The 23,313-nt window shown below is 41.7% G+C and overlaps 3 protein-coding genes across 14 annotated transcripts in view; 2 read left to right on the top strand and 1 right to left on the bottom strand.

The window, feature by feature from the left end:
• LOC113591157 (myelin basic protein-like) overlaps positions 1 to 7,128 on the top strand; it is a 25,737-nt gene extending 18,609 nt beyond the window's left edge. Inside the window, exons 4-6 of one of the 2 annotated variants that reach the window (XM_081723459.1) lie at positions 2,500 to 2,570; positions 4,112 to 4,139; positions 6,669 to 7,128. In XM_081723459.1, coding sequence (XP_081579585.1) covers positions 2,500 to 2,570; positions 4,112 to 4,139; positions 6,669 to 6,958 — 389 coding nt within the window. In that variant the 3' untranslated portion in view covers positions 6,959 to 7,128. The remainder of the gene's footprint in view (positions 1 to 2,499; positions 2,571 to 4,111; positions 4,140 to 6,668) is intronic. The other variant, XM_035528298.2, reaches the window with a different exon arrangement.
• Positions 7,046 to 18,459, top strand: LOC113580632 (myelin basic protein-like). 2 transcript variants are annotated; one of them, XM_027015317.3, is made up of 6 exons: positions 7,046 to 7,179; positions 13,350 to 13,454; positions 13,676 to 13,702; positions 14,314 to 14,343; positions 15,436 to 15,522; positions 17,298 to 18,459. In XM_027015317.3, exons 1-6 carry the CDS (start codon positions 7,060 to 7,062, stop codon positions 17,331 to 17,333), a joined length of 405 nt encoding a protein of 134 aa, XP_026871118.1. In that variant the 5' UTR covers positions 7,046 to 7,059; the 3' UTR covers positions 17,334 to 18,459. The 2 variants fall into 2 exon arrangements, with proteins under 2 accessions (XP_026871118.1, XP_026871119.1); XM_027015318.3 differs by lacking the exon at positions 14,314 to 14,343.
• A 394-nt stretch (positions 18,460 to 18,853) lies between these two features.
• The window catches only part of LOC113580623 (zinc finger protein 236), a 39,909-nt gene continuing 35,449 nt past the window's right edge, over positions 18,854 to 23,313 (bottom strand). For all 10 annotated transcript variants that reach the window (XM_081723447.1, XM_081723453.1, XM_081723452.1 and 7 more), the window contains 2 exons: positions 22,604 to 22,777; positions 18,854 to 19,771 (listed from right to left, as the gene is read on the bottom strand). In XM_081723447.1, the coding sequence (XP_081579573.1) occupies positions 19,599 to 19,771; positions 22,604 to 22,777 (347 nt within the window). In that variant the 3' untranslated portion in view covers positions 18,854 to 19,598. The remainder of the gene's footprint in view (positions 19,772 to 22,603; positions 22,778 to 23,313) is intronic.

Here is a 23,313-nt window from a genome sequence, read left to right on the forward strand (position 1 = left end):
TGTGTGTGTGTGCGTGCCTGTGTGCGTGTGTGTGCGTGCGTGTGTGCGTGCGCGCGTGCGTGCCTGTGTGCGTGTGTGTGTGTATGGAGCTGCCACTAGCTGGTACAGGCTTCTTTGAGTCTCACTACTGAAAGATTGTATTGTTGTGAAGTAATGTCTATCACTGTGCTTGGATCCTCCTCCCTCATTCTATTGTTCTGTGTCTTCTCTCCCTCCCTCCCTCCCTCTCTCTCTCTCTCTCTCTCTCTCTCCCTCCCTCCCCCATCTTGCACTGTGCCCTTTCCTCTGTCTCTCCCTCTGTGTATATGTGAAGGTAGAAAGTATGGAATACTAAACACCCAACTCCACTCTTTGACACTGTCACTGTGAACTCCGTAGCAGTGGTGTAAATTGTTTCTAAGGTTTATAGCCATATTTTTTATAGTTGTCATTGTTACTGTTAATATTTTACTGTTAATATGTCTAGCACAGTAGGCTACTGCCCTAATTTTGTTTTAGTGCTGTGCAATAACAATAATACATTCTAATTCTAAAAAAGAAGGGTTACCTTCCAGTTCATTCCTCCTGCTGTTTCTGGAGCATGCTGTGCTGGGATCCTGATATCCTGTGGATGTAACTGTAGTATGTGGGGCACTGTTTGTAGTTCTGTGGATGTCTGTGATCATTAAGTGAATTGTGCTCCAGAGGGGCTGGCGTGCCCAGAGCAACTCTATGGAGAGCAAACCAGAATGGGATCCAGTGTGCACCATGCACTCATTCATAAACAAATTGTGTGTGTGTGTGTGTGTGTGTGTGTGTGTGTGTGTGTGTGTGTGTGTGTGTGTGTGTGTGAGTGTGTGAGAGAGAGAGAGAGAGAGGGGAAAAAATGATGGTGTGAGAGAGAAAGGATGTTACTGAATCCTTAAGCTCACATCACTGGAGTTGGCAATCATCTGGCAGAGCAATCAGTGTGCAAGAGAGAGAGAGTAACTAAGCATGAGCTATGTAGTTGTCCTGGGATGTGCCCATGATTGTCCTAGAAAGATCCCAGATTGACCTGGGAACAGCCTAGCACTGTCCTGGGATGTGCCTATCACTGTCCTAGAAAGAGCCCAGACTGACCTGGGAACAGCCTAGCACTGTCCTGGGATGTGCCCATGATTGTCCTAGAAAGATCCCAGATTGACCTGGGAACAGCCTAGCACTGTCCTGGGATGTGCACATCACTGTCCTAGAAAGAGCCCAGACTGACCTGGGAACAGCCTAGCACTGTCCTGGGATGTGCCCATGATTGTCCTAGAAAGATCCCAGATTGACCTGGGAACAGCCTAGCACTGTCCTGGGATGTGCCCATCACTGTCCTAGAAAGAGCCCAGACTGACCTGGGAACTGCCTAGCTCTGTCCTGCGAAGAGCAGAGAATTGTCTTGCGAAGAGCCTAGTGCTGCCTTGCGAAGAGCCCAGTGCTATCCTGGGAAGAACCCAGCACTGTCCTAGGAGATCCCAGCTACCATTGCACTGTATAAGCGCACACATTCAGCCTCCTGCGGTGAACATTTGAATGGGCCAGCGTTTAGCGAGTGAAGCTCCTCTGTTAATTCCTGGAAACAGAAAAGGAAACCACAGAACATTATGGCTTTCAGGAACTATGTAAATGCTGTATTGGTTTAATAGACAGTTTACTAGCATTAAGTTACACTGTCTACATAGGAGCATAAGCTCTATAGCTACAGGTGAAGAACACACACACACACACACACACACACACACACACAGGAGATTGCTTTGATTTGAATGTTATGTTTCCATTACACATCAGAGCTTTTGATGCTGTGCTATGTTTCTAGTATATGCCAGAACATTTTGGGTAGTGTAGTCCACTGAAGGATACAGTGGTGCAGTAGGTGGTGTAGACATAAAATTAGGGATTAACCACTCAGCTAATTCATTACAGCAGAGGGTGAGTGGCATACTGTTAAGCAACACAGCAGCCAAAAATGTATTACTTATCACATATCAATTTATGAGACAGTGTATGCTGTTTAGAGAGCAGGAGACATGAAAGGATGGGTAATTAATACAAAGAGAATACTGAAATGTGATCTGGGCATTAGCCTCTCCCACAACAGAGAATAGAGCCCCCTGAAGCAGCTTGACCATGAAGACAGGCTTCTGTACAATTATCACACTCGCAGACACACGTGCTCAAATTCATAATCATACACATTGATACACACCCTCTGCTGCTGTTAGAGTGGCAGGCTGAGACAAAGCGCCACTCCACAATTAGGAGATACTCATAATAGAGAGAAAGACAAGCGCATACAGAAAAGGAAAGAGAGAGAGGTACCATCCGGCACTGCTGCGTGCAGACGAGCTCTGTGGTGACTGTCCGGAGAGCGTAGTAACAGTACTAGCGGTAGTAGCATGGCTGGGTGGATGTGGCTGTGACAATGATTGCAGTGAGCTCATTCCTCTGACCTCAGGGCTCATAATAATCAAGCTGCAATGTTTCTTTCAGGGAATTACACCAAGAGCTTACAACTAAAAGCAAGACATGGCACTTCGTTTAGGATTCCTCACAGAATATCAGTGGGTATAGAATGCTTTTTTTTTGTTGTTGTTGTTGCTGTTGTTGTTATAGCCATCTTGATAGCTTCAGAGATGGACAAAATTTCTCCACATATGCTAACAGCTTTCCCAGCATGCACCAACACAGTGATGTAACGGCTATCCCAGCATGCCCAAGCACAGTCCTGTAAGTTATCCCAGCATATCAGTACAAGTCTATAACAGCTATTTTCACATGCCTTACCAAAGCCCCATTAACTCTATCCCAGCATGTATCAGTGCAGCCCTGTAACAGTTATGCATGCAGACAAAATCAGTACTTCCCCAATTCCTCAGGTTTTCTGGAGTTCATAATTCCAAATGTAGAATTTTCCTCCGGGTGAGAAAATACACGCACACACACACACGCACCTGTCACACTAAGAGGGTATTTCAGAAATCCTTCGGGAGGGGGCTAGGGGCGAGTTGGGTGCTGAATACCGGTTGAAGGCAGTGGAACAGAGAGTAGCTGTCCACTGGGCAGTGGGAGCTGCGTAGAGGCCTTCACCCTGCGTGGGAGAGCTTGCTGTGGGCTACATGCCTGCCATGCCACCAGCCCACCAGCTCCAAACTGGCCCTTATTGTTCGTACACAGCCTGAGAGAGCGCGAGAGCAGGGGAGAGAGGCTGAGAGGCTAAGGCCCACTCTTTGCATTCCTTATCTGTCATTTGGTTGCTGCTGTGGGCGCGTTCCAGTTTTTGTTCTTCTATAGCTACACTTTTCAACTTCCTCTCCAGTATGTCCGGTAAGGAATATTTTTCGACAGCCCAGCTGAATATTAGATGAAGACAATCACAATATAAAAACAATAACAAAAAAAGATGACCAGGTGGATGTTTTCAAATGTTAAATCAGACTGGATTTAATCAAAACAAATTTCGACATTTCTTCACTTTATAAGTTTACCAATTATAGCAAATCGAAAAAAGAAACCAAAAAAAAAAAAAGTGTGTAGGTTATAGCAAAGCTTACTTATCTTAAGGTAGACAGTAACAGGAACAGTAATAATGACACAATAACAGCAGTAACACTGTGTAATCAGTTACCAAACAAAAAATGAAAGAACATGTTGTGGGTGGCAGACGTCTGAAGCAGTTCAGCATCTGAGCAAGTGTCTATGCTGCACCATCATTCAGTAATTGGTAATTATTTGGTAGCACACATCCACCCACACTCTGCTCAGATATGTTGTTTTTGTTTTATTATCAATTATGCCATTAGGCCATGTGAAATAAAGCTAGATTTCCCCTGATGTGACAGTATGACAGTACAAGTTTGAGAGTGAGAAACAAAACACGGCTACATCCTACATCAGGTAGATTTACTATCTTAATAGTCCTACACACCCTCACACACACACACACACACACACACACACACACACACACACACACACACACTCTCTCTGTCTTACTTCCTCTCTGCCTCTCTTAGTGAAGTGTGCTCTGTTCTTTTATGATTGTTCTTTGATTCCCTTGTCTTCTGTTCCTCCTCTACCTGTGGCTTTGTGCTGGTATGAGAAGACTGGGGCTTCATCTACAGTCATCCACAGTAAGGTCACTGATTTTGGGGTCTTATCTCTGTTCCATAGATTACTGGCTTTAATTTTATCTTTGGAAAATCCATGCTAAAAAAAAATCCATGACAATTCCATCACAAATACAGTGATATTGAGCGGAGGTTTGTTATTTATAAGAGACAAGTCTTGGTGGAATATGAATCATATTACACCTTAATATGATTCATGGAATATGTATCATATTCAGCCTGTTGATCTGAAGTGCTGATGTATGTAGATGTCTTTACTAGATCTGTTAGACACATACCACCCATTAAGACTGTGTTCTCTATCTCGGATAAGACTGGGCCTAGCTGAATGGAGAGCCATGAAAGGCAGGTTTTCTCTGTTGGTGTTCTGGCTTATTTTGTACGTCTGGTTCATTAATAGCTGAGTTTGAAAGTGGCTGATGGCTTACCAAAAATACTGCAGTGCTTATGATTCACCAGTAACTCTGGAGACATCCTGAGACACTGTTTACACAGTAGTCGCTAAAAGCAGCAGCAGTGGTGTCTGCACTAAAGCGAGGCAGACGTACTGGGTGTCTGTTTTCACACAGCTGGCATGCGAGCTGGATTTCCTTCTGCTTTAGCACCTGTTTGACTGGCTGATTTAGACTGTCTGCTCTGGTGTGAATGTGTTTCTGGAATAGTCAGCATTTTAATGTAAATTTGAAAGCCATAGCACTGGTGCACTGACCACTGTGGACACAGTACAGAGTACAGAGTTTGGCTATGGGACACTTTTCCTCACAGTAATGACTGGTACATTTTTACCATGATAATCAATTTGTATTTATTTTATTTTATTTTTGATATTTTGCACAAATAGGATGAGGGTCACAGCATAGTTTCTCATTTACTTTTGATGACTGATAGGCTGATACATAATGTCTACATCCCAGATTCACACAGATGGCAATATGACACTGTTTGTCAGTTTGAATCAGCAGTATGCACTGTCATGTCACATAACCACCTGTCACACAAGAAGTATGAGCATCAGTAGAGAATAATAACCTTTGCCTTCACCTCCTTTTACGTATTTGGCACAACAACATTACTCATGTAAATGGCACAACAACAGTTCAACACTCATTATTCATTCAAGCACTTTAAATTCTGACTTGGAGTGAAAAATGGGCCATCCACTATGAAAACGGTTGTGTCAGCAAAGAAAAATTTGCCACTTTGCTGTATGTACTGGAACTGACTGAGGGTTGGTAGGCTCAACCCATTGTTTTCTGATGTCAGCTGTGATGTCAACTATGTTACCAGACTAACTTTGGTCTCACATATTTTAACAGATTAGGAGGAAACAGAGAGATTAAATTACATAACAACAAAAATGGAGAGAATAGGAGTGATTGAGGTCAGTTATTACAGAACAATCCATTACATACTCCTGTGGGCACTCACTTCTAAAACAACCTGCCTATCGATATCAGTTTTTATGATTTCCTTGGCAGCCACACCAGGCCTGCTGCAACTACCACATCAGATAAGTGGCACCATGGAAAGAGTTGAAAATCCATACTTGGAGGAGTTATTCCATCCACACTGGTCCCTTTGTTAAGCAGGAATAACAGTGCAGTCGATACAATGGGTCTCTGTTATAACAATATTAGCATGCAGATTCTCTGCTGCACCATTCCTGACAGAATAGTGCAGCTTTTGTCTTACTGACTGGGACTGTGACATGGAGAGCAAGCCCACAATGGAAGCACCTTGCATGCTGCCATCCACCAAATTAGCGTTAAAATGACTCAAGTTCTGGAAGTTTGGGACCTTCAGCAAAGACATGGCCATTATATTTATTGCCCAAAAACAGCATTGTGGAGACTGGCATTAGTGTGACAGAGGCAGTTTTCAATGGACGGTATTTAAAATGTCCTTCATTGGATAGAGCCACAGTAATGTGAGTTGGGGTACCACTCAGAGACTGAGAGTTTGAGAGTTTGGGGTCTGAGAGTTTAGGGGTCTATTTGTGTAGCAGTCTGTTCATGTAGAGGTCTGATCTTGTAGAGCTCTAACTGTGTAAAGCTCTGATATTGTAGCGCTCTGATATTGTAGAGGTCTGATCATGTAGAGATCTAATCATGTAGTACTATAATCATCTAGAGGTCTAATCATCTAGAGCTATGATGGTGTAGAGGTCTCATGTTGTAAAGGATGTTGAGATTGTGGAGGGGATTGATCATGTAGAGGCTCTTTTTGTGTAGGAGACTGATTTTGTAGGACTAACTGTATAGGGGTTTCATGTAGGGCTGATGAAACCCTGATGATATATGATCATATAAGGCTGATAATCAGACCTACATGATCTGACCCCTACATTATGTTGGGCTTTGCAGTGAATGCTGCTGAGTAAATGTGTGATGCTGTGCTGTGGCTTCAGAAGGTGCAGAGGTTCTGACAAAGGGTGCCATTGTGTGCGTCTGTGCTGGGTGTGAGGGCTCTGTTCTGTGCCGTGTGCACTGTGTGGCCGGGCATTGGGGTGTAACACTTGTCGTTTCTTTGCAGGCCTGAATGAACCAGATGTCAACCAGAACAAAGACCACCCCAGCAAGAGCACAGGGACGGCCGCCTCCGCTGCTCTGCACAGCAAGGACCGAGCCAATCCGGAAGACCCAGGCGCTTCAGGGCCACGCCCCCACTTGGCCCGCCTCTTCTCCCGAGATGCTCCGGGCCGTGAGGACAACACCTTCAAAGACCGGCCGTCAGAGTCAGACGAGCTGCACACCATCCCGGAGGAACTGCCTGGAACTGGAGCGCACAGCGCCTCGGAGAACGCAGAGCAGGACGCAGACTAGACCCTTCGTGTTTCACGTCCTCTCGCTCTATCTCTGCTCTTTCCCAACGAACCACCTCTGATCCCCCTGAACACCTGAGCGAACTGAGCGAACACATCGCCATGGCATCTGGAAGCTCATCAGGACAGTCCGGCTTCAGGCTGGGCCGGAGCAAGAAGAGCCCCGGTGTACTGGACCAGATTGGGAAGTTCTTTGGAGGGGACAAGAAAAGGAAGAGCAAGGTGAGGAGAGATGGACTTCACTTAAACACACACTCTGCACGTCTCCAGCTTAGCTGCTTCCTTCACCTTTTGTTTGAGTTCTAGGCGTTGATCGTGTTGTTTTTGTGGGTCTGCAGTGCTGGTGGTCACATCTACAGAACCCTTTTGTCTCTCCGTTGTTGTTTAGGGTTGAATTTCTTTCTTTTTTTCTCCTTTTTTTGCATGCTCTGGTGAGATGCTGTAAGGGCTGTCTTATGTGTACAGGCACTGGGTGTGGTTTAGGAACCTGAGGCGAGAGCAGCTGTTGGCATAAAACTGGTAGTATCTTTATTTCTTTACTACACTTTCAATTAAAAATGTGATCAAGAAACAACAATCCAAATAAACATCAGGATAGTGTGCCATGCCTTTCAGAGAGGATACTGAGGTGATTTTATGATTTCGTTGTTGTTTATTGCTGTTGTTAAGTCCATCTGCACATACAGAGGAGGTATTCCCATTTCAGGGATAAAGTTTAATGATAACCATATCCATGATAATATGGAAGTGAACAGCATAGACTATATGTCTGTAGAGCTCAGGGTCAAGAGAAGATAAGTTAAGATTGTGTGTTGAAAGTCTGATCTTAGACAGTACTGTCGTCCTTTTCCAGTGTGTCCAGATACTCCTCTGTAAGGGTGTGTTCAGAGTCTCAGTGCATGAGAGCTTTCAGTTGCATGTAATATCATAGCCACTTCAGGATCCAAGAAGCTGGATTTAACTGAAGAGCAGGTCTACGTGTGGCCCAGGAGCTGGAGTGCATGCATTGCTGTTCAGTGGGATGATGGGCATATTGGTGGTACTTGACTGTCAGAGCCCTGCTGTATAGGAGTGGTAGACTGCTCTGTCTACCCTAAAGTAGTGATCCCAGTGCCTCTACAGCTTTGGCTTCATACATGGCTGAGGGTTCATTACTACACCCCAGCTGTTAAAGTTCTGAACACATTTGTAATGGATTTTGAATCTGTTTCAGGCATAAGTATTTTGTACATTGCTGAGCGGGTGCGTGTCTGTTCTCTTTAAATATGCAATTCTCTGCCTTATGCCATCAGCTGAGTTGAATGGATCGTGAGTTAGGACTGAGCAGGACTGCGTTAGGACTGAGTCTGTGTAAGGATTTGCCTGTATCTGTTTGTTAGCATGTCTTTGTAACAGTCCAGATACATTACAGAGAAGTAATGTTGACTAGACCCAGTTCTGCTGAACAAGTTTAGATGTGTTTTACATCACTGAGAGGAACAAATCCAGAGGCACTGTAGTACAGAGTGCAGAACTATGTGATGCAATAGGTATAAATCTGTTTTACTGTACCAGACAAGTTTACACTCAGCATAAAAGTTCAGCATGTGTCAAAAGCACTGGTCACCAAACTTATGCCTTTAGACTTCCTATAATCTGAGAATTTTATACATAATATATGTTAATGATTGAAGTATACATTTGTAGATTTCTAAGTTCTAAATGTTCAGATTATATTACAATAGTATAAAGCGATTTACCAAATGTCTGTTTTTATTCCATCTCGAGAGTGTCATAAAACAAAAATGTGTTCTTTTATACATCTGATGTACTATTGTAGTCATCAACAGTAAATAATTAGAGCATGAATAATTACTAATCGTCAAACCAATTAAATTTCAGTGCTCTTTAGAGACCAAATATGATCTCAGTGTTACTTTTATCTTGTCTGTTTTCTTTCGTTTTCTTTTCATTTCACTGTATTGGCAGCCATTACTCCATAATGGAGGGTAAAAGCTTTATGCTTGTTTGTACATATACATTATAATCAGTAAGAAATTTATGGAATTTCTTTCTATCCACCTGGGGAAAATTAAAATAATTCTGTAGAAGCACAGAATCATCCTTTACTCAGTTTGTTTTTCCTTACCACGCAGAATTACATATATTTGTGTTATAAATTACTTGTAAAATGGTCAGCTGCTAATGGAATTTTGAGACTAACAGTCGATAAGTCATCAGTGTTTGTATCAAAAAGAAATATTTATCTAACTGGAATTTTATATTTTCAGTTGTTTTTTTTTTTGTTTTTTTTTTTTCTCCCCAGTTTCCACTCTTAATCTTTTTGTAGTGTCATTAGTACTGAGGGAACATAGAATCAGCAAAACCAAATCAGTTCAGGAACACTCAGGACTTGAAAATGTGACTTAAAAACTGATCCAGCAGCCTATATCAAAGGGGCATCAGTGGAAATTTCCTCTTTCGTGTCAAATTTATTCAAGTGTCAGGTTACTTGTCCTCAAAGACATGGATTAAGTTTGTTTGTTTATTTTTCCTTGTGAGTTTAAAAAATTATATAAAAGTAAAAATCACATTTAGTATGTGAAGGTACTGTTTCTCTGGGTGAGATTGTGAAATGTATATCCAAAACAAATATGTCCTCTTTATCCTGGAAAATATGTGTATGCAAGTAGGCCAGCAGAGAATACATTTGTTTCAATTTTCATTGTGATTTTAGTTTCATTAATGCTACATATGCTGAAGGCCAGCATGGTATCTTAATATAAATATAATTTCATTTGCTCCCTTTTTGGCCTTGTTTTCTTTTTTTTGAGCCACATGCTTTTGGAATGTGCGTTTTTTTTTATTTGTGCACAATAACATGCATCAGGTTGATGTGACCCTTAATGTCACGACACTAACCATGCCAGTGCCGAGGCCTTTCAATCATGCCCCTTTTGTATAGCTTTGAACTATTAATCCAGTGCTTGCCTTAACCTTTATCTTCTGTGTGGTGTGAAACCTCCCCCTGAATGTCTCTAATACTGATCTTGTTCTGAGCTTCTCTGATATTTTGCTTGATTAAAACTGTGTAAGCAGAGCTGTAGCCAGTGTGTTGCTTTGTGTTCTCTCTAGCAGCAGGGCCTTTGTAACAGCCTCCTTTCAACTGACATGGACAAGAATGCAGAGAACAGAGACGGGTACAGTGATGTCTGAATGTGCCAAAACGCAGGGACAGGGAGCTATAGTTCAGCACATGGGTGAAAGCAGAAAAAGATTCCGGCACAGGTACACTAGTGTTGGACTGGGGTGTCTTCATAGCAGCTGTGGCTTGATGGCTATTGCTGTTTGTGTTATATGCACATTTCCTATTGAAATGATAGATTTCTTTAGAGAGGTGCATTAGGTTATGCGTGTATGTGTGTGTGCCATCTCACTAGATTTTTTGCTGTTTGAATCTACAGCTTATACCTAATACTTACTAAATATACTTACTAAAAATAATCAAAAAAAGTAATAGAACAGAGAGAATAGGTCGATTCACTGAGATTCCAGTGGAATACAGATCCACAACTTTATGAACCAATGCTGAGTCACAATCTTTGTGAATCAGTGCTTTCATAAAAAAAGTAAAAACTCCTCCTGTTTACATACACACCATACATTCTGTTTGTTTGTGTGTTTATGTTCATGTTTGTCTTCATTGGAGTATGCATCCTAAGTGGAATGTTTTTCAGTAACATTTCTTTTAAATGTACAATCTGACTGCTAGAGGGAGCTCACTCTTACAATAGATCACCCACAGCAACATGGAGTTGTTTGGCTTGTTGGCAGGAACTGTGTGCTGTGGGCAGTTAGAAACTGTGGGTCAGTGAAGGTCGGACAGGTCATTCAATAACTCACTAAGCTTGATATGGTTACTGGGCCACAGTGCTACATTATAATATTGCCACTGCTTTTGAAAAGGAATATTAAAGTTTAGTCCTTGCATACATTTTTGGAGTCGGTATTAAAATCCTGTTTTAACTCTAGTCATTCTCCAGATGTTTGACACTCTTCCTCCCTGGGGACGAAGGACGAATTATGCAGTAAAGGGGTGTTTTGTACCACATGCATATTTATATACCTACATACAAGCTCTAGTTCCTTCAGAAAAAAAAGGCCATTATAAAAACAAATGGTTTTATCCTTTAGTTCTGCATCACTTCATCTTAATGAGATTTTTTCCCCTTTTTCCCTCTTACGATGTAAAGTAGATTGAACGCTCATCCTGCTGTGAGTTTTTTCCCTCAAGAAATCAATGAGAGGATCTATTCTTAGATTTCTTGAGGTGCTTTTGAGGTCTGAGAGAGAGAGAGATTCACAAATACAGGATTTCAGATTCAGTTTCCACTGTATACTTCTACTCAAATGAATGGCTGCTTATGTGCCTTGTCCCAAAAATCAGGTTTATTAAGGAATTCGCTTCCTTTAATATGTTGATCCCTGAGCCTAGTGGGGATTTTTTGCACCTTACACAACACCCTCCATAAAAGATTGATTACACTTTCACACTTTCTTGACAAATAAGCAGGTTTCAAAATGGCTGCTTTCGAATGCTATGGCATCTTTGTAACATATGACCCCACAGTGGGATCTGCAGCGCACAATATTCCAACTCAGCGTCTGAGTGATCTAATCTATAATTGTCAGTGTAAATGTAGGTATTGTTAACAGTGTTAAGCTAGGTATTGGGGGGCTCATTATGATTTAAGAGTGCTTCGGTTAGAGTGCTCAGTAAGAACAGGCTGTGCGCCCTGAAGAGATGGGAAGAAAGCAAACAGCTATCAAAGGTGAAGGTGTAAGTGTGTGTGATGTACCTACTCCTCAGGGCGGACGATTGCACAGCAGGTAGGGAATGGGTACACAGCCCGAGTGAGAGAGAATCTTTGACCTGCGGGGCTGAGCTAATGATGACAGGAATTCTCAAAAACCTTCTGAGATTGAAATTCAGGCAGAGGATGCCAATCCTGCTGCAGACCTTAGATCCTGATGCGGCCGGCAACATCCCTCCCCATCATCTTCCTCACTGCTAGTACAGTGCCATTGCTGGGTGGTAAGAAATCTGAACTTTAATGTTTTTGCTAAGTATTTATGCCTCTTAGAATTTAGTGAATTAGGGAAGGACTGGAACATCAGATTAAATATCAGTAGTTAGAACAAGACATGAACAGACAAATATCAGTAGTTAGAACAAGACATGAACAGACAAATATCAGTAGTTAGAACAAGACATGAACAGACAAATATCAGTAGTTAGAACAAGACATGAACAGTGGCAGAGGAGTGGGTGGATCTGTCCGGTGTTCTTCCACTGACGGAGTTGTGAACTGCTTTGGTGTGGAGAGTGCTTCAGTGTCTGCTCTGTATTTCCATGTGTGGAGCAGCTCCCCTTCCCATGAACTCATACCTGTGGTGGCAAAGGAAGCTTTCTGATTGGACACTTCATTAGCTCCAAACAAGGTTTTTCATTTAGTAATTCTTGCACTTAACATCATGTGCATTTTAAACTCATATGCCACGTGCATAGATTTCTGTTTGTGGGCATGTGCATGTATGAGGAAATAAGTTTAGTTCTGAATATGGTTTATTTAGAATGCAGCTAACAGTTCGGGTTCCTTAGGTGTTCATGTGTTGCTAAAATTGTAAATAAACTATTAACTGTTTAATCTAATCATAATTCATGAGCCCAAATGTATTTTTACTTAAAAGTATTTGATAATCCTTCAGTGTTCCTCATTACATTTATAGACCTTTATAGAGCCTTACAGAGCTTTACAGAGCACTCAGATTTGTGAAAGCTTTTAAAACCTTTAAAATCACATTGTTTAAGCAAACTTGTTAAAGCAAGTTTAAATCTTTAATATGTCTAAGGAACTCAGGTCTTTTGTACCCCATCATAAGTAAATGCCTGAGAGTATTAGCTCTCAGTGCCAATAAAGCAAACCACCTTTAGTCTGTTTCTGTGGGTGATCAGCTACTGTTTGGCAAGAGCTCTGTGGCATTAATAAAACGTCCTACCTTTTTCAGCCTCCTTCAGTTACAGTGAGAATAAGGTCGCCGTGGCTTTTTAGTGGACAAATGACAGCATACGTCTGTATAGAAATTAAAAGAAAGCATTCTTAGGAGTCTAACTAGTAGAAGTACCTACCTTCATGGAGATTGGTTGTGATTGGTCTGACTTCCATAATCCTCAAAAGCCCTGTAAGATTAAAATTCAGACAGAGGATGCCAATCGTGCTGCAGACCTTAGATCCTGATGCGGCCGGCAACATCCCTCCCCATCATCTTCCTCACTTCTCTAAACGAGAGGGTGAAGGGAAACTGAGTGGAGTTACCAAACACGTTTCTTGTCTCACTTCGTTTCATTTCAGGGCTCCTTCCGTGGTGCCCTGTCCGCTTCTCCCCAGAGGGCGGCTCATTCTTCCCCTCGTCGTCGTGGTGATGGGAGCACTGTGGCGCAGTTCTTTAGGTCCATCGTAAGTATCTATGTGTCTCTCTCTGTTTCTTTCTCTCTTTCTTCCCTGTTTCTCTGTCTTGTCTGTCTGTGCTTAAAGAATAGCTAACCTTTTAAAGACATATCTTAAAATGTGCATTACAAAGATAGTGTGACTTAAGACTTAACAAGTGCTTTTCCAGTAAAGGTCAGTGATCCAGATGCTTTGCAATCCAGACACAGTTGTATTTTTTTTATCCTTAGGTGTCTCCTGCCCCTCGCAAGTCTAGGGTAAGTGTAGACTTATCTCGCATTCATTAGTATGACAGCATTACATCCAGTGAAACAGTTCCAACCACCACCACCCTGTTTTCAAAACATCACTTTTAAAGAGATTACAGGGTAAAACTGTAGGTTTAATAACTTTGTGGTACATGGATCCAATTTGTTTTTTTTAATTCATTTTAGGTTTGATTATATGTTTAGTAGTTTTAATAGTTGCCAGACCAAGAGGGATATGATATCCCATCTGTCAGTGAGTGAAAATATGTAAGAAGATAATTTCCTATCACCCATCACCAAAAGACCATAATTTTTATGCGTTCAGTGGCTGCTAATAAAAATTTGTTTGCTTTTTTCCTCATAGGGCACAGGGAAGGGGGGAAAATTGTTTAAATAAATAATGATTGTGTCATTCGTGACTGTATGTGTGGAGTGTTTCATTCTGTGCTCGATTTGTTTTTAGTAGTGTGTGTGTGTGTGTGTGTGTGTGTGTGTGTGTGTGTGTATGTACGTATGTGTGAGTGTATGAACTGTATTGTTCTTCACTTCTCACACTATCTTTTTCCATCTCCCTATAACACTGGCTCTCTTCTTCTGTTTCTGCCTGTCTCTCTGTACAGTGGCGTGCTCTCACAACAAAGCTAGGCCTGGTAGGTGCTACTAGAGAAACACAGGAAGGGTTCTCACACATCGGTTCTGTTAGATTAACACTGTTGATGATGGATGAGTTAAACCTGTGTGTCCTACTGAACATAGCTACATGTACAAAGGAGCTGAACTGAGAAGAACACTGCTGTTGTCCATCCAGGCCACCGCTGCATGGCCTCCTCGTGGCCACTTTCTGAACATAGGTGCACTGTATTAGTTAACTTGTTAGCCTAAACACACTCTTCTGTTCCTCATTCTCAGTGAGAGGTTTATTTAAATATGAAACTATGTGAGTGAGAATCAGGAATTGGAGGCAAAACACAAAATCATACATTTTTTGCATTGCTTTCTTTTTAACTGAAATGGTCCTCATGCATGTCAAGTGGGCTATTTAACAGCTTAACATGCATGTGGAGTAGGATATTTAACCTAAAATAGCAATTCAATTTTTTAAAGTTTAACATGAAAGATGAACCGTGAGTAAAAATACAGCTACATAATTACAAATAATTTTTATATTTAAAAAATGTATTATTAAACGTATTAAGATCTTAAATGCGCTTGAAGTATCAAGACCTCTCAGATTTTTCGAAGACATTTCCAGAGATGCATGTACCTCAAACACCATCATTTTACTTTGTTTCTTTCGTTTCACACATTGTACAGATGTGTTGAAAACTTCGGAAGGCGCCATTAGCCTTCTGGACCGAGTTAATCAGTTTCCATCAAACCTTAGCTTCCTTTCTCCATGAGCCCCAGGAGGGCGTGTTACCACTGGCAAAAACTACAGACCGAAAAACAACTCCAAACATGCAGCGTGCTTTGTGCACCAACATTTGTTACTAATTGGCGCTTACAAATCAGCTAACTTGATCTCCAGCTTCTAAGCTTTAGGAAAATGCAACGAGACTCAGTAGCTCTTGGCTAAACTGCTTTCACACGGCCCGGTTGGACAAAAACTGCAGCACTACTACACAGGTGTGTACGGTGCTGCTGCCAGTCTCTAGCCAGAGGAGCTCAGCTCTGTGCATTAGCGGAGAATGAGCGGCCGCTTTCACCTGAGCTCTAATGCTGCGCTGCCCTGTCGCCCACAGGGAGACCAGAAGAGTCATGGCTCGGCTAAGACCCAGAAAGGGCGCGCTAGCGACGGCCAGGGAACCCTGACCAAGATCTTCAAAATGGTAATTGTGTAGAAAAACGTGCACGCAGACATTCTTCGATTTATCAGTGACTGGGTAGAGTATAAAACCAATCGATTTATCAGTGACTGTGTAGAGTATAAAACCAATCGACATTTGGTCTCCCTCTCATCTCAGTGACGTGAATCCTCATCAGGAACAGTGAGTAAATCGTTCGAGCTTAGCTTTTCTTTTTCTTCACACATTCACGTTCATCATCGCGGGGAGACGCTGCTGCGCGACAGTCGCCCGGAAACTTTCCGCTCGACTTTACTTGGCATGAAACAATTCGTGACTACTGAAAAGGCTGAGGACGGAAGCGATCTTATTTGAATAGGTTTGATATTCAAAGTTAGAGTCACACACCCTCCACAATTAAGGTGTATTCACGGTAAAGAATGTTTAGAAAAACTTAATTACGTGCCACTCGGCTAATAAACCTATTTAGGCCAGCCTGACTTATACACCATTGCACCATCGCACTCATTTTAAATGTATTTGGTTTTTTTGCTCCCAAGGGAAATGTGCTTGTGATTTAATCTGCTTTTAAAGTCAAGCTTCTTATTCATGTTGGATTTTTTTTCCATTCATTTGATTTTGGTTTCATCTTTTTTAAGAGCTATTTTAATTGCTCAGTTTAGGTTTATGCTTTGCAGTTCCAGTGCTTTAACTCCAGAATGGAAGAATCAGAAGCTTTGGCTGGTGTATGCATTTTCCGCCAGGCGAAACACTTTATCTTATGTAGTCCTCAGACGTTTTGCTGCTGGCCTCATGCACTGACGTGCAACGGTTTAAGTATTTTTGCATAACTCATGGTGAATGAACTTGTGCTTCATGTAGATCCTGTGGAGAAATATTTAATCCAAAAAATATCAGTCTTAAAAAGAAATGCCAATAGGATAAGGCAGAAAAAAGATTACGATTTTATTCACTGTTAAAGTATTTCTTTAAGACGGTATTTTCAAAAACATTAGTCATACTGCTGGAGCTGCAACAGGTGTGTGTGCATCACACATCAGTCTTTTCCAGGAGAACAAATGCAGACTGCCCTGTCATGAGTGCATAGTATAGTCAAACACCTTGCAGTCAGCACAGTCTCTGACTTTCACATGCCCTCTAGAAATGGCCTGGTGCAAAGCTACTTTACTGTCTCTGTTTATACCTAAAAAAATTCTGCTTTAGTCCTTTATATGTTGATCCAGCAGTAATTTGGGATTGTCATGACTGTTATGCACAATCAAATTCACCATCAGTGATCAAAAATACTGTCTCTTTTAGTCTCGCTGTTAGTGCCCCATCTCTCCATCCTCCAGCCGTCTCTCACAGTCTTACTCTGAGACAGTCTCTCTCTCTCACAGTCTTACTCTGAGACAGTCTCTCTCTCAATCTTACTCTGAGACAGTCTCTCTCAGTCTCTCTCTCTCTCTCTCTCTCACAGTCTTACTCTGAGACAGTCTCTCTCTCTCAATCTTACTCTGAGACAGTCTCTCAGTCTCTCTCTCACAGTCTTACTCTGAGACAGTCTCTCTCTCTCAATCTTACTCTGAGACAGTCTCTCTCAGTCTCTCTCTCTCTCAGTCTTACTCTGAGACAGTCTCTCTCAATCTTACTCTGAGACAGTCTCTCTCAGTCTCTCTCTCACAGTCTTACTCTGAGACACTCTCTCAGTCTCTGTCTTGCTCTGAGACTGAGTCAGTCTCTCTCTCTCTCTCTCTCTCTCTCTCTCTCTCTCTCTCAGTCTTACTCTGAGTCAATCTCTCTCTCTCTCTCTGATGCAGGGAGGAAACCGCGCTGCCTCACCATCCAAACGCTGAGCTCCCACATTTTTCTCTCATTTGAAGATTAGGATCTGAAAGAAGAAAAAGAAGAGGATGGAAAAGTTTTTTTTGACTTACACCTTTTCCTGCTCTTATCTCCTGCGCTAACAAGCTCGTGCCTCTCTGCCCTAGTTATGGCAGGGCTTTATGTAAATTGTACCTTCTCATTTGTTCCACCCAGCTCGGCCAGTCCCCCCACCCTCCTCGAATGTTACTGTCTTCGTCTTACTGACCTCCAGCCTTAACCTGCCTGGACCTTAGAGGCGTGTGCTCCCGCTGCCCTCCCAGAGTGTCTGTGGCTCTGGCTTTGTCCAGGCTGCTTCCGTTTTGTGGCCCTGTTTACGTCCCATCTCTGTGCTCTGCACAAACACACACACACGAGTAACGCGTTTTCTCCGCGCAGCTAGTGGTGAACATATATAACAGTCTTTAGGAGCTTGTCTACCATTGCTTATAGAGTGCATGTGTTGCCACACATGGCTTTATGTCTGTCTCCCTCTGTGTGATATGGTCTTGTCTGAAAATTGCTTTCCTTGCTGTGTCTCATAGGATCTGCCACTGGCTGTGGACCACAGTGTTTAGAAATATGAAACTACCCAACAATCAAACTACCTGTGAATAACTGAATTGTTTTGTCTCTTGTCTTGATGTTCATAATAATCATTGGGCTAAACTCTAATAACAAATCTGTAAGGAAGTGATGAATTAGATTTGGCTGGATATGGATTAACTGAGTAAGCTTCTGGGTTGCACTGGAATGTTTTCTGACTAGGGCAATCCAGCTCACCTGCACAGTGGCTGCCTCAAACTCTTCAACCCTGCCTCAAACTGTTACACCCTGCCTGAAACTCCTGGACCCTCTTTTACCTGCCTCAAACCATGCCTCTTTACCTGCCTTGAAACCTGCCTCAGACTCCTGAACCTTGATTTTTTTCTACCTGCCTCAGACCTCTAAGCCCTGCTTCTTTTAATAGCCTCATTTCAGCTTATAGAACAGAATAAACCCTGTACAAACTCAAACAGAAAGTCTATACAGCTAGCATATGCAAAGCCATAGAGGTTTTCGTGTTTGTCAGTAAGCCTGCTAATCAAATGATGGGAATCATTAAAAATGCAAAAAGGAGCAGTGTCTATTGCGGCTTTTTTTCATTTGACTGAATCTGTGTGTTAACAGACAAAGTAGAACAAGGTAATAAAATGAAAACATCACCATTCAGAACTGAAATTCTTCAGCAGAAACCTTCAACCTGATGGACACACACTTGAAGGTGCTTGAGGTGCTAAGTCAATGCATGTGTGTATTTGGGGGCGGTTATGTCATTGAATAGATTTTCTCTCAGCCTTTGTGCTGTATATCACTCTAGGAAATGTATGCACGCCTCCAATTTCCAAATAAAGTGGGGGTTTAATTTAATATTTTGCATTCACTTAACAATTAATAACAAGACTTCTGTTCCTTTCTAAGCAATGTATAATGTGGTAATGAAATCTCAAACCAGTCAAACAAAACGTACAAATCATTTAAAAAAGAACCAGATTTATTCTTAAATACCTCTGAACATTACAAAATAAGTCTGCCACAAAGTATACAGCTTCAGTTAGTGAAGCATACAGCTTCACTAACAAAGCAATCATTGAAACCAGGCATATTTACAGAAAGACCCAGTGCAAGAGATTCCGCAAACCCATAAACAGCAGCCCTGCTTATAGGAGGGCTCTCATCTATAAAACTATATACATTCAAGAGTTCACTGGTTAAAAAAGCTTTATACAACATTAACTCAATATCAAATTCTTTTCTACTCTTTTGTAAAGGAACCCACTCCTGATGTTAACACTTAAATTTTCTAGTTCACATAGCAAGCCAAACAAGTATGGCGAGTGCTCTGATTACTCAGGGAAGAGATAGTGTCCTGTGATGCAGGGACAGGTCAGCTTGGTATATGGGGGAATGACAATGACGAATAAAAGGCAGTTCATAAATGGAAGGTGAGTGATGTGCTGGCTGACTGTGAGTGTGTGACGCTGTAACCATGCAGATCTGGAGCTCAACAGACAGCCAAGAGCAGCAGTGAGCTAGCCAATCAGTGGAGGGGATGAGTGGACCATTTCGAGGAGGACGAGGCAGGGAATGAGACAGTAGGGCTCTAGTTTTGGCAATAAATCTACAGGTGTTGGGGGACGAATAAGGATGTAAGGAGTGTGTGCAGGGCATAGGGGATTAGTGTGCAGGGATAGTTGTAGAGGATCAGGATGTAGGTTTTAGGGGAAGACAGTGGGGATAGAGCACTGCCAGTCTCCAGCTGGCTCCTGTGCTGCTGTTGAGTCCAGCTCCAGCCCTGCTGGAGCCTCCTCGGTGTGTGCGGGGTCCTGGGCTGCCGTGGAGACGTGTTCCTCATCTGGCACCACCTCTCGCTCCACCCCCATTTGCTTACCTGTGAACACAGTGTACATGTATACATGTAAACACACAGGTGCACTTGCAGATTCCACTAACTTTGGTTAAGTAGGACATGGCAGGCTACAAGGAATAACATTTTTTAAAATTGTCTACAGCAGATGGAGGTAGAATATTTTAAGCACACCATTTTGCATATTTCTGGGACTCAACTCAGATGAATCAGTTTGCTGATGTTTGCAGAAAAAAAACTTTTCTCTATTTGAAGCATATCTTACATAGTGACAATAGGGAGCTACAAAGAGTTAAATATCTATTTGGTACCTGGTGTATACAAGCAGAATGGTTGCTATGGGGTTAAATAAACCACAGCCCACTCCTGAAACTACTGTGTACATTTGGTGTTTAACTGCTGTTAACAGCTGGGGAAAGTGGTGATCTTGGTGAAAGATCTTTAAATAAACCACACGTTTACATTCTACCTTACTTCCCGCTGCTGTGCTGATCTTGCTAAAGATAATGTTAAAAAAAGAAAAGAAAAGTCACAAAGGAACATTTGGGTTTCACAGACAGAGGTGAGGTGTGACATGGAGCAGTGTTTGCAAAATGCTGCTGTTGCTGGGTTCTAAGCTCGGTTGCTAAGCTTTGCTGATGTCATTTGTTTAGACCCAAACAGCTTGGTATTATTAAATGCATTTATGTATGTGCAGTACTCAAGGCCCTGCTAAATCCATAACACAGAAGAGCCTGAACAAAACAGCTTCATCACTTATCTAACTGATTAAAGAAACTGGAGAGAACTCTCAACCCTCATCAATTTAGACACCATCAATTCAATTTAGAGAGAATACATAGAATACAACACAAGCAGGAAATGAGGCAGAGCAGTTCAGAAACTAAGCAAAAGAATACAATATAAATCCAATAACAATGACCGAATATACGGCAGAACAAAGAGATCTCTCTCTCTTTATATTCTCTCACACAGGCACACACACCCACACCTACTGCTGACTAGTTCATGGTTCCCTCCCACAGGCAAGTTAATTGTGTCTCAATGTGTCTTCATAAAACCTTAGTTAATTTTATAGCAATGTGTGCAGCAGTAAAGCGTCTCTCCAAAAGCCTCACCACCTTCCACCTGCTCACTCCAACTCCCTTTCTCCACCCGCATTCATTACTCCACCCCTACTTCACTAATTTCTATACCCACATTACTCTGCCCCCTTCACTCATATCTCCAACCCATTTAATACTCCACTGCCCACCCCACTCATTACATCATTCCTGTTTCATTCATTTCTCCACCCATTCCTTTACTCCACTCCACTCCACCCATTACTCCACTCTCACTCAACTCAGTACTTCATCGTAACTGAGGTGAAGGCTAGAGTTAGGAGTAGATGTCTAGTGATTATTATGTCAAAGGAAGATCCCTACAATTATAGCAAAACAAGACTGTGTATTCAGGTGTCTTTGTAATGCAATCCTATCACCAATCCTCACCTAGCCTGAGCAGCACAACAGGAGATTAAATTAAAGAAAAAAAGAAGTCCTCAACACACCAGTTTTAGAATGCAGCAGCTCTTTACAATGAAACATTCTAGGAAGACATTTTAAATATGTACATTTAAAACTTACTATATTTAGTACAGCTTCAAATCTGTACTAAACAGCAAAGGATCACACCAGTGGAGCATGATCATGGTAAAGTAGTGCGACTGGGAAAGTAGTCCGTTGAATGACAGGCATATTGATCTATACTACACATTTTCTATGAAAACCATTCGTTAGCAAGATAATCACAAAAAAACAGCAAAACCGGAAAATTCATTATTGAGGGTTACAGTATGAGTTCTCTCAGTTGTAAGGCATATAGGAAAATGGTTTCTGATTAGCCAAGTAGACTTTTGTCTTTTGCTGTGTATAGCACAGAACAAGAGGTGTAACTTAAGACATGCTTGGGAGCTTTGCGGAGAAGCCTAGCAGCCAAGTCCCTTACAGAAGTGTAAACATTTGAGATGCATATTTATATGGATTAAATGTATGTGTGGCATTTGTATGTATGGTTTGTAAGTATGTACAAGGCTGGAAAGGTTACTTTAAAAATGTTTTCCATTACAGGCTACTAATCTATTTATTAAAATGGAACAGTAACCTATCCAAAGGATTACTATATTAAAATAACGTAATCCGATTCCTTTCTATTACTTTTGGGTTACTTTTTAACCCAAACTAACTCCCAAAGAGTTTCAGAACACCTCCTACAGTACGTCAGTATGGCCACCAACAAGGTCTCACAAGCTGCTATATTTTCTCTCTGCTGACGCATGAACTCAAGGAATGTGTGAAAATTGTCCGTATGAACAACACGTTCCTTCCCCAGCAGGTCAGCACTGCTAAGAAGGCCCTTTGTGGCAGAGTATGTCCAATCCCTCATCAGTGTAAACATCTCAGATAGGTACAGAATGTGTTGACAGTGAGAACAATGTTTTTCATACCAAACATTTTGTTGCAATATAGGCTATTAATAAGGACACAGTGCCATTTATGCTTAAAATGTCCCAGTAATATCTGCTGCCCTTTTCTGTAAGTTTAACATAATGCAGTTACTTTTTTGTATCCTGATTATGTTGCTAGAATACATGTAACCTGTTACCCAACTCTGTGTATGAATGACATTTGTAGGTATGGATTTTTGTATGTGATTTGTATCTATGACATTTGTATTGTATGATTTGTGATTGTATGTGTGGCAAATGAAAGCAAGGCAATATACTGAAAAAGTATTTTGCAATATAGAGTGTGTAAGAATGGATAGGGAGATTAAAAAAGTGTTTGTAGATCAGAAAAGCGTGTGTGTACTCACCATAGCCATGAGAGCGCTTCATGTGCAATTTCATGTTGCTTTTCTGTGTGAAGTTGAGGCCACATACTTCACACTTGTAGGGCTTCTCACCCGTGTGTTTGACCGTGTGGACTTGTAGGGCACTCTTCTGGTTGAATGCTTTGTCACACTGCAGACACTTGAAGGGACGTTCGCCTACATCAGACACATACACACACCCACACACCCATTAAAACTTGCTCAGTCCTGACCTTGTCAAGGATAGAGTAGCGAGAGGAGTAGAGTGTCATCCCGCTACACAGCCATACATTGCATCCTGCAGAGGCGTGTAAGAGGTGAAGAGCAGCTTGATTTAATATTTGCTATTTGTGTCATGTCATTAGCTTCTGATATTCACTCCCTCGCGAAACTTTTTTAAACAGCATTTAGAGGGAAACATTGAAAGTGCTCCATTCTGCTCAAAAAGCAGATAGCCGCAGCAACACAGGATTCCACATAAAATGGTTAATGGCTCTTAAAGAAATAGTCAGTGGCACTTAGAAAAAGGCACTGCTTGCTGAATGCAGCATAATTAAGAAATGTGTAGCATGGTCACCATGTCACGGCAGAGTTATTAGCTCCAATCTGAATAAACACTGAAATGGACAAATTCTGTATTTGAATACCCAATTTTAGTTTAAATTCAAAATTCTAATTGGACAGCGTTGTGCATCTGTGTGTGTGTTTGTTTG

The sequence above is a fragment of the Electrophorus electricus genome, chromosome 11 (assembly GCF_041902795.1).
Source record: "Electrophorus electricus isolate QZ-2024a chromosome 11, ASM4190279v1, whole genome shotgun sequence".
Taxonomy (NCBI): domain Eukaryota; kingdom Metazoa; phylum Chordata; class Actinopteri; order Gymnotiformes; family Gymnotidae; genus Electrophorus; species Electrophorus electricus.